This window comes from Gopherus flavomarginatus, chromosome 1, assembly GCF_025201925.1.
Source record: "Gopherus flavomarginatus isolate rGopFla2 chromosome 1, rGopFla2.mat.asm, whole genome shotgun sequence".
Taxonomy (NCBI): domain Eukaryota; kingdom Metazoa; phylum Chordata; order Testudines; family Testudinidae; genus Gopherus; species Gopherus flavomarginatus.
The window spans coordinates 148289603-148306426 of NC_066617.1; the positions used below are offsets into that span (position 1 = coordinate 148289603).

Here is a 16824-nt window from a genome sequence, read left to right on the forward strand (position 1 = left end):
AAATAGAATGGATTAGATTAGATACAATTGAAGATACAGTATAAAATCAAATAATCTAAAAGCACAACAAGACAACAGCACTCTTACATTTACAATAAAAGGCAAATAGCAAATTTCAATTAGCAGGTCCACCGGAGCCACCTGCTGCCCCCCCTGGCAAAATGCCACCTCTCGAAAATCCTGGCGCCCTAGGAGATTGCCTAGTTCTCCTCAATGGAAGTGCCGGCCCTGGGTATATGAAATATATAGTGAAACCCATCTTAAGTAACCACTGAAGGAACTGACATTTGGTTGCTTAAATGAGGGGGTCTTTTAGTAGAAGTGGAGCTGAGCTGTATTTAATACAACTGAGGAATACTTTGATGTCATCCCTTAAAAGAGAGAGTAGCCTTTTAGGGTAGTCTTGAATATAACTATGGTTTAGTTCTCCAAAAGTATGGATTGGGAGCCTTCACCTCACAGTCTCAATGATTATCTCCAGCAGTTGCACTGCTGAATTTACCCCCAAAACAAGGTGGTTTATTTCAGGATAAATGTTTTAGTTTTGCCTGCAACAGCCTGAGATGGAAATGCTCTGTCAAAAAAAACCTCTTCTTTATAATAAGGTAATATCTTTTACTGGACCAACTTCTGTTGGTGAGAGATATAAGCTTTCAAGCTTAAGCAGAGCTCTTCTTCAGGTTGTCACCAACAGAAGTTGGTCCAATAAAATAAGATACTATCTCACCCACATTGTCTCTCTAATAGCCTGAGACTGACATGGCTATAACAGCACTGCATATTTTTTTTTTACAATTTTTTTACTTCCCTGTTGCATCACAAGGCTTAAGTCCAGAAACATTAACAATTCGTGCTAGCTATAATACGATCTTAGTGTCTCACCACAGCTCCTGCTATTTAAAATTTTCCGTTTTATACATCACAGGAAGTGTGTCAAGCGTTGTACTTCCCTTTGTGGTGTACCTTCCATGTGTTTCATTGTGGTGATCAGTAACAACAGTATTCAACCTACAGGAAACTGTGTTCTCTTTAATTAGCTAATGTTTGTGCGTTTCTCACACGATTAGGAGTGAAATCCTCACCTTATTGAAGTCAGTGAGAGTTTTGCTATTGATTCCAGTGGGGGGTCAAGATTTTACTCCTGGTGCCAGGTTGATTTTGAACGGGTGTAACTCCAAAGACATTAATAAAGTTATTCCTGTGAAAGTGAGCAGAGAATCAGTCCCATAAAGCTCTATCAAAGTGCTAAATATAGCTGAGCTGCTACATAGCTTTTAAAAAGGGCCTCCAGAAAAATTGTGTTGTTCTCAACAGTTCCAAGGATTCTAATGTCCTTGGTCTGAACAGGGTCTTCCAGGTGCACAGGTCTTGCTCTACCCCCAAACCTTTCTACATAACAGTGTTTTTAACCATTGTCATTTCCAACACCACTTTTGTCTTCTTCAGCCTCCACTTTTTATCTGTCATGCTTATTTTAATTCAAGGATTCTCTGCATTTTAATATGAAGTTAATAGAATTGCACCTGCTTATGTCAGTGGTAAGTTTGTCCCTGACTGCATATGTGTGTAAGACAGAGAATTAGCCTCTATGCAATTTTATATGGGAGTGATTTACTTAAGGTTGTGTGAATACAGCATTATATGGGCATTAACATCAGTACATGGCACCACCATAGTGCATGCAGGACCGGCTCTAGGGGTTTGAGCGCCCTAGGCGCACGGCCATTTTGCCGCCCCACGCGCTGGTCCCCCAGCTCCACAGTCCTGCCTACGGACGGTCGGCTGCTCCTGTGGCTCCAGTGGAGCTGCCGCAGTCGTGCCTGCAGGAGGTCGACCGCAGCCGCGGACCAGCGGACTCTCCCCAGGCACCACTGTGGCCGCTCCACCGGAGCTGCCTGCCGCCCCCTCCAGCAAAATGCCGCCCCCTAATAATGTTGGCACCCTAGGCGATTGCCTAAGCCGCCTAAATGCAAGCGCCGGCCCTGAGTGCATGTCATCTGAGGAGCTCATGGGTATACTTTGCAAAAGTGGATACTATTATTCTTTTTCTAGAGATGGGAAAACTGAGGCACAAAAAGCCAAAGTAACTATGCCAAGGCCTTTCAGCCGATATAGTATAGAAGAAAACCTGTCTCCTGACTCCGAATGGCTTGCTCTAACCACTAAACAGTGCCACCCAAGTTCCAGTTAGCCTGTGTGTGACAGCCCCAGAGTCTTCCTCTGTCCAAGGGAGCTGTTATGCTTTCTTTTCACAGATCCACCGGTTTGGTACAGAACAAGATATAGTACCCACGACAGTTAATCCGATTACAACACAAGCAGAGGTGTCACTATTCAAACGTTTCATAAATCTGTGTGGAGATGAAAAAGAAATGAGAATCAGGGTATTCACTCCTATTATTCTGAATTATCCAAAGTTTATGCAATAACTCCAAAGACAGACTAAGGATATTTCACCTTCTAGTCAGAAGTTTCCTGATGAGTGATGGAAGCCACTTCATATTGTCACCTCCTTCAATCCCCACATTTCTGACACTCACACACTCAGTTTTTCAACTCTCTCTCTCTGATGCACACACAAATACAATGAGTTCTTTATCTGGTTCTACAGAATAGCCTGGGAGATTCTCACTCTCCAGAGCAGTGGTGCCCAATTTTTTTCTTCCCCCCCCCAGGTAACGGAAAAATCTGTCCACAGTCCCTGGGAGTCACAGCCAGGGCTATGACCAGAGCTGTGTCCAGGAGCGGGGCCTGAGCCAGAGTTGCAAGCTGGGGCCATGACCAGAGCCAGGAGCGGGGCCACAGTTGGGGCCAGGGCTGGAGTTGTGGCTGGTAGAGAGGCTGGGTTCTGGGGGAGGAGGGCTTGTGGGTACCTGGGTAAGTGATGGCCCTTCGGGTGGACTCTTGGGGGGAGGAGGTGTGGGTACCTGGAAGGGGGGACCCAATGGCTGGATTCGGGTGGGGGAAAGAAGTGTAGGTATCTGGAATGGGGGACCCCATGGCTGGGTTCTGGGGGAAAGGGGGCTCGGGTATATTGGCTGGGGGGAGGCCCCAAAGCTGGGCTGTGTGAGAGAGGGGTTGTGGGTGTCTACCCCCCCCACACCTGGACTCTGAGGGGGAGGCAAGGGGCAGAGAAACAGGAACTGGGTTGTCATAGGGGTTTCTTTAACTCTATTCATGGGGGAATTTTTGTGTGTGTCTGTATTGTTACAGACATACTTGCTGACAGGTATTTTGAAATAAATTACCAAATAAGTAAAACTGGCGTGATTATATAGTGTTATTTTGACAAGTAAAATCTGCAGAATTTTGCAGAATTTTAAGAAATCGTGCATAGAATTTTTTATTTTTGGCGCAGAATGCCCCCAGGAGTAGCTTTTTAACCTTAGCATCTATTCTGCCTGTGTTCTCCCTATTGTAGGCACAGGAAAATCCTAGCCTGTGTACAGTTCCCTTTCTCCACAATACACCTGTGGCAATTATTTCCTCTGATGTATCTGACACTTGGATACGGAATGAACGTACATGTCTGTGTTAAGCTCTGTGTTGTCAATCCATTTCCATCTACCTTCAGCTCCTCTAACTGACAAGCCAATGAAGTAATCTTCAGCTTTTGTGTTACTATGGAGAAACTCCTGCAAAGGAAGCATACAGTGAGTTCTGAGAATTCTTACCTGTGGCCAGAGACAATTCAATAGCATTAGCATCTTTTTGGGCTGCCAGTAGGGGTGATTTTCTGGGTTTGTCCAGTTTAGCCAAAAACTGTTTTCCTAGTCTAGACAAACCAAACTTGACCAAGCGATCCCCAGCAGCCTGCTGCAAACCCAACACAAAGCCTATTAGGTCCCATCCCCCATCAGAGACTCTCTGTAGGACAACGCTCTCACAGGGCTTTATATCTAACAGATTTGCCAATGGCTCATAATAGGAGCCTATGAAATGCCATTACAGCACATTCCTATGGCGGGATATCTGGCCACATATTAGTATGCCCACCTGTGGCTTTATGCCTCTCCCCGATCTCTCCCCACTCCATCTCCCTGCCAAGTACTTTGACATCTGTCACGTAGTACACAGGGGGCCTGACTGTCGTATTGCTGGGCCCTGCCTCTCTGTATGCATGCTAGCACACTGTGCATCGTGGTGCATCATAAATCCTGGAGTGGGTATCTTCAGTTAGCTAGCAGAGAAGCAGGTAATGAATCTCGGCCTGCACAAAGGCAGCCGAGCCCCTGAATTGGTATTAAAGTAGGGTGTAGCTAAGGAGAGAAAGGGAGAACTTGGAAGAGTGCACATAGGAAACTTGCATGGGGAACTCAGAGATGGAGAAGACAGGCTGGGAAGTTCTTTGAAGCAGAGTTCATGGTTTATATGCTCTTTCTACAATAACTCTCACCAGTTCCTCTTTGCTGTTGATGATCACTAAACTAGAGTTTGCTTCAGAACATGCTCTTTGACTGGCATTCCAAGTCTTTTCCTGAACAGAAAAGAAGTAGCATTTTCCCCTTTGAAAAGTCCACCGTATCGGGCAGTCTGTAGGAGGGGCACATGCAAAGAAAGAGGAAAATACCAACATTTAATTGGCAGGAAAAGAACTCTTCTCTCTCAATCACAGTTTACAGCAAACATCAAACTCTCAATGCACTGATCTTACCTGTTCTTCCACTGCTGGTTGAAGACCAAGAGTTCTCTGTTGCGTCTTCAGTGGAGAAGATCTGTGAAACTAAACACACACCTCTGATATCTTTTGGCTATAAAAATAAATTTGGCAATAAATGCTTAGGCGGCATTTGCTCTTCTTGATTTATTAAGTGCCAGATGCCCTATGACAGTGATTTTCAAACTTTTTTCCTGGGGACCCAGTTGAAGAAAATTGTTGATGCCCATGACCCAAAGGAGCTGGGGATGAGGGGTTTGAGGTGCACAAGGGGCTCAGGGCTGGGGCAGAGGGTTGAGTTGTGGGGGTAAGGGCTGCAGGGTAGGGCCAGGAATGAGGGGTTCACAGTATGAGAGGGGGCTCTGGGCTGGAGCAGGGAGTTGAGGGGGGTCAGGGCTCTGGGCTGGGGGTGCAAACTCTGGGTTGAGGCTGAGGATGAAGGGTTTGAGGTGCAGGAAGGGGTTCTGGGTTTGAGGGGGAATTAGGGCTGGGGCAGGGGATTAGGGTGCGGGCTTGGGGCAAAGACTTGCCTCCAGCAGCTCCCAGTCAGTGGCGCAGCCAGAATGCAGAGAAAGGATTCCTGCCTGTCCTGGCATCATGGACCATGCTGCGCCCTGGAAGTGGCCAGCAGCAGGTCCGGCTCCTAGGCAGAGGTATGCAAGTGGCTCTGCACAGCGGTCGCCTGCAGGCATCGCCCCCCGATGGGTGTGTGGAACTGGTGCCTGCGATGAGGGCAGCATGTGGACCCTCATAGCCCCCTTCCTAGGAGCCAGACCCACTGCTGGCCACTTCTGGGGTGCAGCACGGTGTTAGAACAGGTAGGGACTAGCCTGCCTTAGCTGGGCAGCATTGCCAACAGGACTTCTAACGTCCCAGTCAGCGGTGCTGACCAGAGTGACCCAGTGCCTGATATGCCATGACCCAGTACAGGGTCGTGACCCAAACTTTGAAAAACACTGCCCTATGAGACATGTCAAGAGAGACTGTTCTTGTCCTGGAATCTTGTGACCTAAACAGATGGGCAGCACAACACATACATTGGGAGATCCACAGGAAGATTTTATCGGGGTGGGTTTTTGTTTATTTGGTAATTATGGGGTGGATGAGAGCATTTTACTTATGTGGGCTCATGCTTCAGGGAAGAAGTGAGTTTTGAGGAACTATTTGAAAGACCAGAGGGTAGGTGATAGGATGACCAGATGTCCTGATTTTATAGGGACAGTCCTGATTGTTCGGGTCTTTTTCTTATATAGGTTCCTATTACTCCCTCCCCCTGTTCCGCTTTTTCACATTTGCTGTCTGGTCACCCTAGTAGGTGACAATGTTCCCCACTGCAGAGAAGAGACAGGAATTAACTGTAATGGATATAAAGGAGTTTATTTGTTGGGGCTGCTGGGACACAGATAGAATTTGTGGCTCTGTTGCTTATGGATTGACTAGCTGACTCAAGCCTGGTCCACAATATGCTGTTAAACCGATTTTAACAGCGTTAAATCGATTTAACGCTGCACCTGTCCACACTACACTGCTCTTTATATCAATTTAAAGGGCTCTGTAAATCGATTTCTGTACTCCTACAAAACGAGAGGAGTAATGCTAAAATCGATATTACTATATCAATTTAGGGTTAGTATGGACGCAAATCGACGTTATTGGCCTCATTCTTTTACAGTAGCTACCCACAGTGCACCGCTCCAGAAATCGATGCTAGCCTCGGACCATGGACGCACACCACCGAATTAATGTGCCTAGTGTGGACGCTCACAATCGACTTTATAATATCTATTTTATAAAATTGGTTTAAGCTAATTCAAATTTATCCTGTAGTGTAGACGTACCCACAGTCTGGGCTGAGTAGGGTCACCTTAAGTCCTGACATAGACCAAGCTGCTATGAAAGAGACGACAGCTGCTGGCATTCTGGGACAGGGAATGGTCCCCAGGCATGGGTAGCCAAAACACTATGCCTTCTTTCCAGTAAAAAACTGCCTCATGCCTGGAGACCATCCCCAGCCTGAGTCTTCCCTTACACAGACCTCTCTAACCTCATCCCCTGTCTGATAAATGGTCAGTTTTGTCTTGGCTGAACACAGCCACATTAAAAGTTATGTCCAGACAAGCAAAAAGACAGACCATTTACCAAACAGGTCAGAACATGTTCAGCATTCTAAGCAGCCTGGGTCACCCTGGATAGAGGGCATGAAAAAAAGCCTGAGGGTACGTCTACACTACAGGATAAATTCGAATTAGCTTAAACCGATTTTATAAAACAGATATTATAAAGTCGATTGTGCGCGTCCATACTAGGCACATTAATTCGGTGGTGTGCGTCCGTGGTCCGAGGCTAGTGTAGATTTCTGGAGCGGTGCAATCTAGGTATCTACTGTAAAAGAATGAGGCCAATAATATCAATTTGCATCCGCACTAACCCTAAATCGATATAGTAATATTGATTTTAGCGTTACTCCTCTCGTTTTGTAGGAGTACAGAAATTGATTTAAAGAGCCCTTTAAATCGATATAAAGAGCAGTGTAGTGTGGATGGGTGCAGCGTTAAATCAATTTAACACTGTTAAAATCGGTTTAACAGCGTAGTGTGGACCAGGCCTGAGAGAGGATGATGTTAGCAGTAAGGTTGGATTCTTCGATGGATCCAAGGGAGCGAGGGGAAGAATGGTAGACAATGAAAGCATCACTGTGCAGAGCCTAGAAGGGGAGGACGACAAGCATGTCTTTGCTATGGAAGGTAAGAGGACAGAAAGTGGAATAATTCAGAAAGAGGAGGGACATGGTCTGCATGATGGGTGAGGGGAAAAGATTTTATCAGCAGTGATCTAGATGCACTAGTCTGGAGGTGGATTGTGATGGGGATCAGGAAGGCCAGGAAAAAAGAAGTTGTAGGAGATGAGTGTGACATTGCACCCCATAATGCTTTATAGAAATATGCTTACTCATAAATATGACATAACTGGAATATGCTTTATGTCAGATATGCTATGTAACATATCTTTGCAAAGGTTATGTTCTTCTGCATATATTCATCCTATTTGTATGTAAGTATCATTTTTGTATTCGAAATTATGAATATTGGATGTGTATTTGTTTGATTTATACTAGCCTCAGTGAAGCATTTAGTCAGGTTCTTGAGAAAACACTCAATAAGTGTCCAGTCAAGAAATACTTAAGCTGACAATAGACCTTGATAGAAGCCAATCCATATCTGAGCTTTCCTGGCTATGTGGTTTGGCCTGTAAAGTTCTGAGTCATGCATGGACATGTGATTGTCCATGTGACTCCCAAACTCCATTTTGCAGCTGTAATTCTACATAGGGGGAGAGGGACGGTTCCACTCAGAAGGGAGAAACTATGTAAAGTCCTTGGAGATCCCTCCATTTTGTCTTCAGCTCACTCAAGAGATGGCCTCTCCACTCCCAAAAAATACCTGAAAGAAACTGGAACAAAGGACAGTAACCACAGAGGTGTAAGTGATTGCTGGACCCAGACTAGAAGGAGGCTAGTCTGTAAAAGAAGCTTACTGGAACATCTCTGAGGGTGAGATTTCATCTGTAATCACTTTCTTACTGTATTAGGCTTAGATTTGCATGTTTTATATTATTTTGTTAGGTAATTCACTTTGTTCTCTGATATTACTTGGAACCACTTAAATCCTACTTTTTGTATTTAATAAAATCACTTTTTACTTATTAATTAACCAGAGTATGTATTAATACCAGGGGGTGGGGGCAGTTGTACATATCTCTCTATCAGTGTTATAGAGGGTGAACAATTTATGAGTTTACCCTGTATAAACTTTATACAGGGTAAAACAGATTTATTTGGGGTTTGGACCCCATTTGGAGTTGGGTATCTGAGTGTTGGAGACAGGAACACTTCTTAAGCTGTTTTCAGTTAAGCCTGCAGCTTGTGGGGGATGTGGTTCAGACCTGAGTCTGTGTTTGTAGCAGGCTAGCATGTCTGGCACAACCAGGCTGGGCACTGAAGTCCCCAGCTGCCAGGGAAAACAGGCTCAGAGATAATCTCAGCGCATCAGATGGCAGTTCCCAAGGGGGTTTCTGTGATCCAACCTATCAAAATGAGCTTCCTGATCTACAGTGCAAAATTGAAAAAGTTGAGATTTCCCTCTTTGCTGCACCCATCATTATCCCCAAAACCCAGAACACACACACACAGTCCATAAATTAGAGGTTAGGAAGGTCTGGACATAACCAAAGCAAGGATAGGTTTTATTTCATTATTATGGTTGCTGGGATTATTGGGAATGGCAGCAGAGGACTCCCCATTGAACCCTGACCTGCAAAAAATGGTGAATAGCCAGAAGACTGTCACTGCTTTGGACCAATGACATAATAATAGTCCAGAAGTGCAGGGAAGGGCTCCAAGGAAAGCACAAACACAAACCCAGGCATAAGAAGCACAGGTATACCTGTAGCACACAAGGTTCAGGACACAGGGGCAGACAGGAGAGACCTCATAGGAGAGACCTCATATCCCAGATGGATGCTGCTAACCATTTCCCATCCACTATGATGAGTGAGGGACAATCCCATCTCTGCAGACCCCTACCCCAGCTGGGACACAAATGCAAATATTAGTATCTCTCTGGGCAAATACCTCAGCCAATGGGGTACTTTGCAGAAGTGGACATCAGTGATGAGGAATCAGGAACACAAACCAAGATAACTCCCCTTTTGCCCCCAGAGAATTTCACAGCAAATCCCAGAATCTCACTGCCTGAACATTACCTGGTCTGTTCCCCTCAGTTGTGGAATTGAGCATCCTCTGAGAAACCAGAGTGGGGAAGATCTGTGGAACTGATCACAAGACTAGCTGTTGATCTCTGGGAGGTGATCTATAATACTCAATATGAAGTGCACCTGGGGTGATACATTTTTGAATGGTTGTGCATTTCTTGTTTTACTTTATTATTATTAATACTGCATTTGGGAACACCAAGGATCTCAGCAAGAGTTCATCATTGCCTCTCATTCCCAAGACACTGGAGCATGTCCTTAGGCCTTAGGATGGCAAAGAATACAGTGGGAAAATATAGCATTCAGGGGAGGGAGTAATATATCTCTGACATTCTAAGAAATAGCATCAAATGATAAATGATCCGACCCATGCAGAGATTTAGGCAAAAAGAGAGCAAGCAGAGGTCAAGGACACAAGCAGCGATACAGACAACAAGTTTAGGTGGAGTTATGAGCATGGGAAGTGATGCAGGCACATGTACAGCCAAAACAATCACGAGTTCAGGTGCAAACTCAGCACAAGAGGCACAAACAGTCAAATTAAGCAAAAGGGCATGCACAGACAAAGGCACATATTAAGGTGACTGCCTAGCTATCATGCTCTTCTGTTACAAGATGTGTGGCTCAGCTCCTGTCTCACATGCTATAGTTTCCACAAAGCATGAAATTCACATCACAATCATGGAAGCAACCATGAATGGCTTTGGGGAAAGGACAACCTAATCCATACTTGGGGATGCATGTAGATTTGGGGATAATTATAGTTCTCTAAACATGTTATACAACTGGATTCCCATTGGCAGTGGAACTTTTGTTCATCAGCAGACAGCACATGATGGTCATTCACTACGCATCTCCACTGGTTTAGATGGAGATGCTTCCAAACTCCAGTCCTTTCTTTCTCTCCCACTTGCCATAGACATACATAAGCCATTTCCTTTGGTAGCTATGGACCCCTTAGGAAATTGTCAGTTCATAGTAAAATAGGAAACTGGCTGTGGCAGTGTTGTGCAACAAAGTGAATATGAACCTGCCAGATTAGTCACTTCTGAGACAACCACTCCCCTTTCTTTCCATTTATGCATTGGCTGTGTCTCTGGAGTTGGTGGGGGTGTAATTTGTCAATTTGGCCTATAGAGAAGTAAGATTACAGAAAGACTTTTAGCAGAATAAATACAAATGGGGGAAATACACATGACAAACAGATCCCCTGTATCCAAAGCCAGTCCATACAGTTGCTGCTTTTCTATATTCTGATCAGTCCCTAGATACCTAAGGGGAACAGAGACCAAGAACTATGTGTGTGCAAAGCATGCCCATCCCTTTTCAAGGAAGGGAACATTCCCCAACAAAGGGCAGCATCTCTCAAGTATAGATAGATAGATAGATAAATAGATACACATATCAGACAATATTAGGAAGCACTTTTGTAATCCACTGGTCAGTGTGTGTTACAGGAACCTCTGTGAACTAATCCACAGAGGATGTGAGTGTTACAGCCACCAGCTACAGGAAGTTGACTTTTTAGCTCAAGCTGTAGCAACTTGTGCTTTTAATAATGGAGATCCCTGATTCAGTCTCAGTGTGTCATCCAAGAGGGCAGCCCTCACATTTCTACCATCCCTGTATGGGTATATTATTGGTAAACTGTGATCTCCTCTGTATAGGTCAGGATGTCTTTTCTGTATGAATTGTGTAAGCTACAAAGTTGATGCTAGGAAGTTGCACCTTCCAGCAAACTTCTTCCTTTGACTATTAGACAGGATTTAGTTATTATGAAATACAAACACAAACAGCAGCCAGGTGGCACCTCAGTTAATATGCCAAATTACACACAAGTCACTGTATGCACCTTGGTGCCACTCACATGGTCATAGACATCTCACTGTTGCTTTGTGCTCCCCCTCCACATCTATTTGTTGTAGCCATCTGATAGCTCTTGTCTTATACTTAGGTTGCTAGCTCTTATGGGAAGCATTTTTTTTGCTGTATATTTGACATACCTGGCACAATGGGCCCTGATCCCTGATGTGGCCTCTATGCCCTATGCAATACTAATATCAAAACTGTCAATTTGCCCTCTATTGTTGAATATTATTGTCACTGGAATGGTGGCTGAGCTAGGTGAGGCTCAGAGGGGCAGAGTTAAGGTTGCTCAGGAGATCTTAATGGTCAGTTCCTATACTTTCAAACAATTTTTAAATTTTAATATTATCTTGAATTTCCTGGCTCTTAAATATTTCAATTTTGAGAACCATGATGTTATCTTACATGTTTCCTTAAGTTATGGATTTTTTTTCTTGGCTACAACTACATTTTACCAAAATGTTTTGTCTGGAACTCTCTCCAGGTAGGTATAAAAATGTAAATAATCAATACCAATTACAAAATATGGTCACAAGAACCATATAGGAGCTGACTCTCTTTCATCTTCACACTATTGGCAAAACTCATTTGGAGGCTAAAGGACAGATTGGCCAGATGTGTCTTGCACTCTGTTAAAAATTGAAGAATATGAGCAATAGTAAAAAGTACTAGTACTAGCACTCAGAGCCCTCCATTAAAATGCCACCTCCCTCCCCTCCTAGAGTTCAACCATGGAGGCAGACAACAAGAGCATTTAAAGGTATATGGGAAGAAGAGATATCCGAGATAGCGAAGTCCCGTCCACTTGAATTGCAGCTGAGCGAGGAAGGGAAAACTGCGTAAGGTACAGAACACAGGTATTATGTGTTCACATCAGTCTGTCATTTAGACAGGTAAACAAGTTCTGCTCTAGCTGAAGGATTTGAGTTGTTTTCAAGCATAATCCAATGCACAGTTGTCCACCCTGGAGATGACAAAGGCAGTAACGGTGGTATGGATAATCTTTTTGAATGCCACCCAGTGGGATTTATATGGGCCTTGCCTGAGGCAGTGAGATTTAATTACAAAGATCCCAGAGAATGTAAATTCCACTTGAGAAATAACAAATACTGTTTGATACTCACAATATACAATGAACAGGGACATTCCGACAAGTTTAATGGCCAAGATGATCAAGCCAGGAATCACCAGCTGTGAGTTCATGTTATTCTGAATTTTAGCCCTGAAAAGTTTAAAATGACACAATTTACCACTTTGCAACTGTTCTCCATTGCCTCCTGGGATCAATATGAAGTTTTTAGTCTGCACTCATCTCCATGATATCTGAGCACACAGGGATCTATGTCAGCTTGTCATGAAATAGAATGGCTGTCATCTTTTACTAGTAAAGTTTGTACTAATAAAGTATCAGAGGAGTAGCCATGTTAGTCTGGATCTGTAAAAGCAGCAAGGAATCCTGTGGCACCTTATAGACTAACAGACATTTTGGAGCATGAGCTTTCGTGGGTGAATACATGCATCTGACGAAGTGGGTATTCACCCACGAAAGCTCATGCTCCAAAACGTCTGTTAGTCTATAAGGTGCCACAGGATTCTTTGCTGCTTTTAAAGTGTTTTATTTTCAATTAGTCCCTTCATTCCTTCTTCCAGTTGGACAAAGCTATCTGTTTAGCTGCTGTCTGGATAACAAACTACTGTCCATGGAAGAAGATTCTAACATTCAACTGATTATTAGGTAGGAAGCACCTGCGGGCATAGCGGCATTGCCAAAGTAGTATGCAATAATAGAATGGATCACAACTGAAATCAAGTCTCCCCAAGATTGATGAATTTAGATTCTATGAAAACGATTACCTCATACAGTAATTTCAGTCACCATTATAAAACCAATACTTGCCAACAATGGTGGTGGACTTAGAATTGGAAATAACTGCAATAACTGACATACTATGGTAAATTAATAGATGGTATCAGTTGACATTCCAATGGAGATCTCTAGTGAACTATTTGCTTCCTATATTAACAACTCCACTCTTGAGGGCATCTAACCTCAGATTCTTAAGAGCTCTGTGTAGCTCATAAGCTTGTCTCTCTCACCAGCGGAAGTTGGTCCAATAAAAGATATTACCTCACTCACCTTGTCTCTCCAATATCCTGGACCAAACCTGACTATAACAACACTACGAACTCAGGTTTCAGAGTAGCAGCTGTGTTAGTCTGTATCCGCAAAAAGAACAGGAGTACTTGTGGCACCGTAGAGACTAACAAATTTATTTCAGCATACGCTTTCATGGGCTACTGCTCATTTCTTTGGACACATAGAATGGAACACACAGACAGGAGATACACAGACAGAGAACTTGAAAAGGTGGAAGTATGCATACCAACTGGAAGAGTCCAATCAATTGACATAAGCTATCATCAGCAGGAGAAAAAAAAAACTTTGAAGTGATAATTGAGATGACCCACAGAAGGTCTGAGGACAACTTAACATAGGGAAATAGATTCAATTAGTGTAATGACCCAATCATTCCCAGTCTCTGTTTAAATCTAAGTTAATTGTATCTAATTTGCATATTAATTCGAGTTCAGCAGTCTCTCTTTGGAGTCTGTTTTTGAAGTTTTTCTGTTGCAAAATTGCCATCTTCAAGTCTGTCACTGAGGGGTTAGAGAGGTTGAAGTGTTCTCCCACTGGTTTTTGAATGTTATGATTCCTGATGTCAGATTTGTGTCCATTTATTCTTTTGCGTAGAGACTGTCCGATTTGGCCAATGTAAATGGCAGAGGGGCATTGCTGGCACATGATGGCATATATCACGTTGGCAGATGTGTTTATGTGGTTGTTAAAACTACAATATTTGTTGGGCCTTTCCTGTAGTAGGTGGTTTCTGGGTACTCTTCTGGCTCTGTCAATCTGTTTTTTCACTTCAGCAAGTGGGTATTGTAGTTTTAAGAAACCACATAGACACCACCCTAAACCGGAAACCCACTGACAGCTCTACTTACCTACATGCCTCCAGCTTCCATCCAGGACACGTCACATGATCCATTGACTACAGCCAAGCTCTAATATACAACCATATTTGCTCCAATCCCTCAGACAGAGATAAACATCTACAAGATCTCTATCAAGCATTCTTAAAACTACAGTACCCACCTGCTGAAGGAAAAAACAGATTGACAGAGCCAGAAGAGTACCCAGAGCCACCTACTACAGAACAGGCCCAACAAAGAAAATAACAAACACCACTACCGGTCACCTGGAGCCCCCATCTAAAACCTGTCTAGCGCATCATCAGAGGTCTACAACCTATCCTGAAAGATGATCCCTCACTCTCACAGATCTTGAGAGACAGGGCAGTCCTTGCTTACAGACAGCCTCCCAACCTGAAGCAAATACTCACCAGCAACCGCACATCATGCAACATAAACACTAAGCCAGGAACCTATTCTTGCAACAAAGCCCGATGCCAGCTCTGTCCACATATCTATTCAAGTGACACCATCATAGGACCTAATCACATTAGCCACACCATCAGGGGCTCATTCACCTGCACGTCTAGCTATCGGATCAGACAAGCACCTGCATACATAAAACATCACTAAATACCAGTACAGTTGCTCATTAACATAAAGTTCAAAAACGACAAAGGACCACATAAAGGATCCAAACAGTTTCCCCGTCCCATGCATTGCTTCATCATTTACTGCAATTTAGGCGGCTGACATAACCTTACCGTTGCAACATCCTTCTGTTCTCTATTTGAGATTAGCTATGGGATATATATAGAGAGAAAGAGAGTATTGATTTTAAACAGTTTTCTACATAGGTGATAAAGATTTCAGGCAAACATGCAATTCTACCGGCAAAGTATACCCATAACGATAGGGTCCAAAGTTAAGCCTCCCCTGCTGAAGGACATACAGAAAGTCCTGCAGTATTCTTCTCCTCTTTCTCTCCAGGAGCACTCTGCTTCTGCTTTCACCTCCAGAGTGCAGACAGAAACTGTTGGGCAGAAGTGAAAAAGGAAGAAAATCTATTTATCTCTCTGTGATGCAGTAGGGACTGTGTGGGGGATGGGAGAGCCGGGGATGACATTAGGTGAAGGACAGGACCTGAGGCAGTCACTTGAGCCAGGCAGGGAGTAGGGTGTCGACACCTTTGCCTGGGAAGCTGGACCCAAGAAGAGAGCCTGCTGGAGGGAGTTAGTTCAGTTTCGGTTTTGGGCTGGGTGGGAGGAATTTAGGGAATCCCTAGCTGGAAACTAAGCTTCCTGAAGCCCCAGAAGGACTTGATTGAGGGGTCCTGGTTGTGGCTACAGGCTCTGCTGTAGACTGCGTTCCTGTTGTGCAATAAGCTTGCTGTTTTACTGGCTGGCTGAGATTCACTGAGAGTCGCAGGAAGAGGGGTGCACGGCCTGACTCCCCTTAGTCTGTGACACTGTCATCTATCTATCTGTCTGTCTAGATAGCTAACTATCTTTTCTGTTTTTTCTTTACTTACCTTTTCAGACATTCTTTAATAAACTTATTGAATATCTTCAGTTTGATTCAACTTATTTTGTGAAGAATAAATTCTAGTTCGAAAATTGAGAGCTTTAATTAATATATTTTTAAGCATTTCCATTGTAAGTGCCCCTATTTTTCTGACCGCTTTACCAAACTTTTCTACAGCTAGTCTAGCTAGCTAGCTACCGGATCAGACAAGCACCTGCATACAGAAAACATCATTAAATATCAGTAAAGTTGCTCGTTAACATAAAGTCCAAAAACGACAAAGGGCCACATAAAGGGGCCAAACAGATTCCCAGTCCCATGCATTGTTTCATCATTTACTGCAATTTAGGCGGCTGACACAAGCTTACCTTTGCAACATCCTTCTGTTCTCTATTTGAGATAAGCTATGGGATATATATAGAGAGAGAAAGAGAGTATTGATTTTAAATAGTTTTCTACATAAGTGATAAAGATTTCAGGCAAACATGCAATTCCACCTGCAAGGTATACCCATAACGATAGGGTCCAAAGTTAAGCCTCCCCTGCCGAAGGACCTACAGAAAAATCCTATAATGGTCTTCTCCCTTTTCTCTCCAGGAGCACTCTACTGCCCCTCGCACCTCCCGAGTACAGGTAGAAACATTAATTCTTATGGGACATTATAAAATCCTGCTCCTACATAGCTCCCTTTTGACACTAAGATTATTAATCGCCAGTGTCACTTCTTACTTAGTTAACGTAATAGAAAATACTTGGAGGTGACTTGGGCCTGTGGCTCTAGCTTTGCATACATTTGTTTTATCCAACAGCACATTCCAAACATTTTAATTAAACACATACAAATTTAAAACCAAAAAAGAATTAGCGGTAGTAACATTAGTATGCCAGTAGTTGTGGGAGACCATCCAGAAAATATGTTATACTGTTGGTAAGCTGTTACGTCTTTCTGCAGTTGCAATTCTTAACATGTCCCCATTTGCATGTATAATATGAACTATGTTAACTTTTTACCTTTTAACAGATGATTGGTAACT

General features: G+C 43.5%; 1 protein-coding gene across 2 annotated transcripts; it reads right to left on the minus strand.

Annotated features, from left to right (window-relative positions):
• Positions 1 to 781: 781 nt before the first annotated feature.
• LOC127047044 (C-type lectin domain family 5 member A-like) lies at positions 782 to 15267 on the minus strand. Of its 2 annotated transcripts, XM_050944889.1 has the most exons (7): positions 15219 to 15267; positions 15031 to 15066; positions 12418 to 12515; positions 4655 to 4723; positions 4397 to 4533; positions 3526 to 3635; positions 782 to 2351 (listed from the first exon to the last, which is right to left on the minus strand). In XM_050944889.1, the coding sequence occupies exons 2-7, from the start codon at positions 15039 to 15041 to the stop codon at positions 2237 to 2239; spliced, it is 540 nt and encodes a 179-aa protein (XP_050800846.1). In that variant the 5' UTR covers positions 15042 to 15066; positions 15219 to 15267; the 3' UTR covers positions 782 to 2236. The 2 variants fall into 2 exon arrangements, with proteins under 2 accessions (XP_050800846.1, XP_050800856.1); XM_050944899.1 differs by lacking the exons at positions 15031 to 15066; positions 15219 to 15267 and adding an exon at positions 14451 to 14833.
• Positions 15268 to 16824: the final 1557 nt, after the last annotated feature.

What these genes read in the sequence shown, in the direction of transcription:
- LOC127047044 (XM_050944889.1), bottom strand. An exon ending in TCAACAGCAAAGAGGAACTG is followed by an intron (nt 3,636 to 4,396) that starts GTGAGAGTTATT and finishes CTTCCTTTGCAG; the next exon opens with GAGTTTCTCCATAGTAACAC. An exon ending in ACAGAGCTTAACACAGACAT is followed by an intron (nt 2,352 to 3,525) that starts GTACGTTCATTC and finishes ATCTCCACACAG; the next exon opens with ATTTATGAAACGTTTGAATA.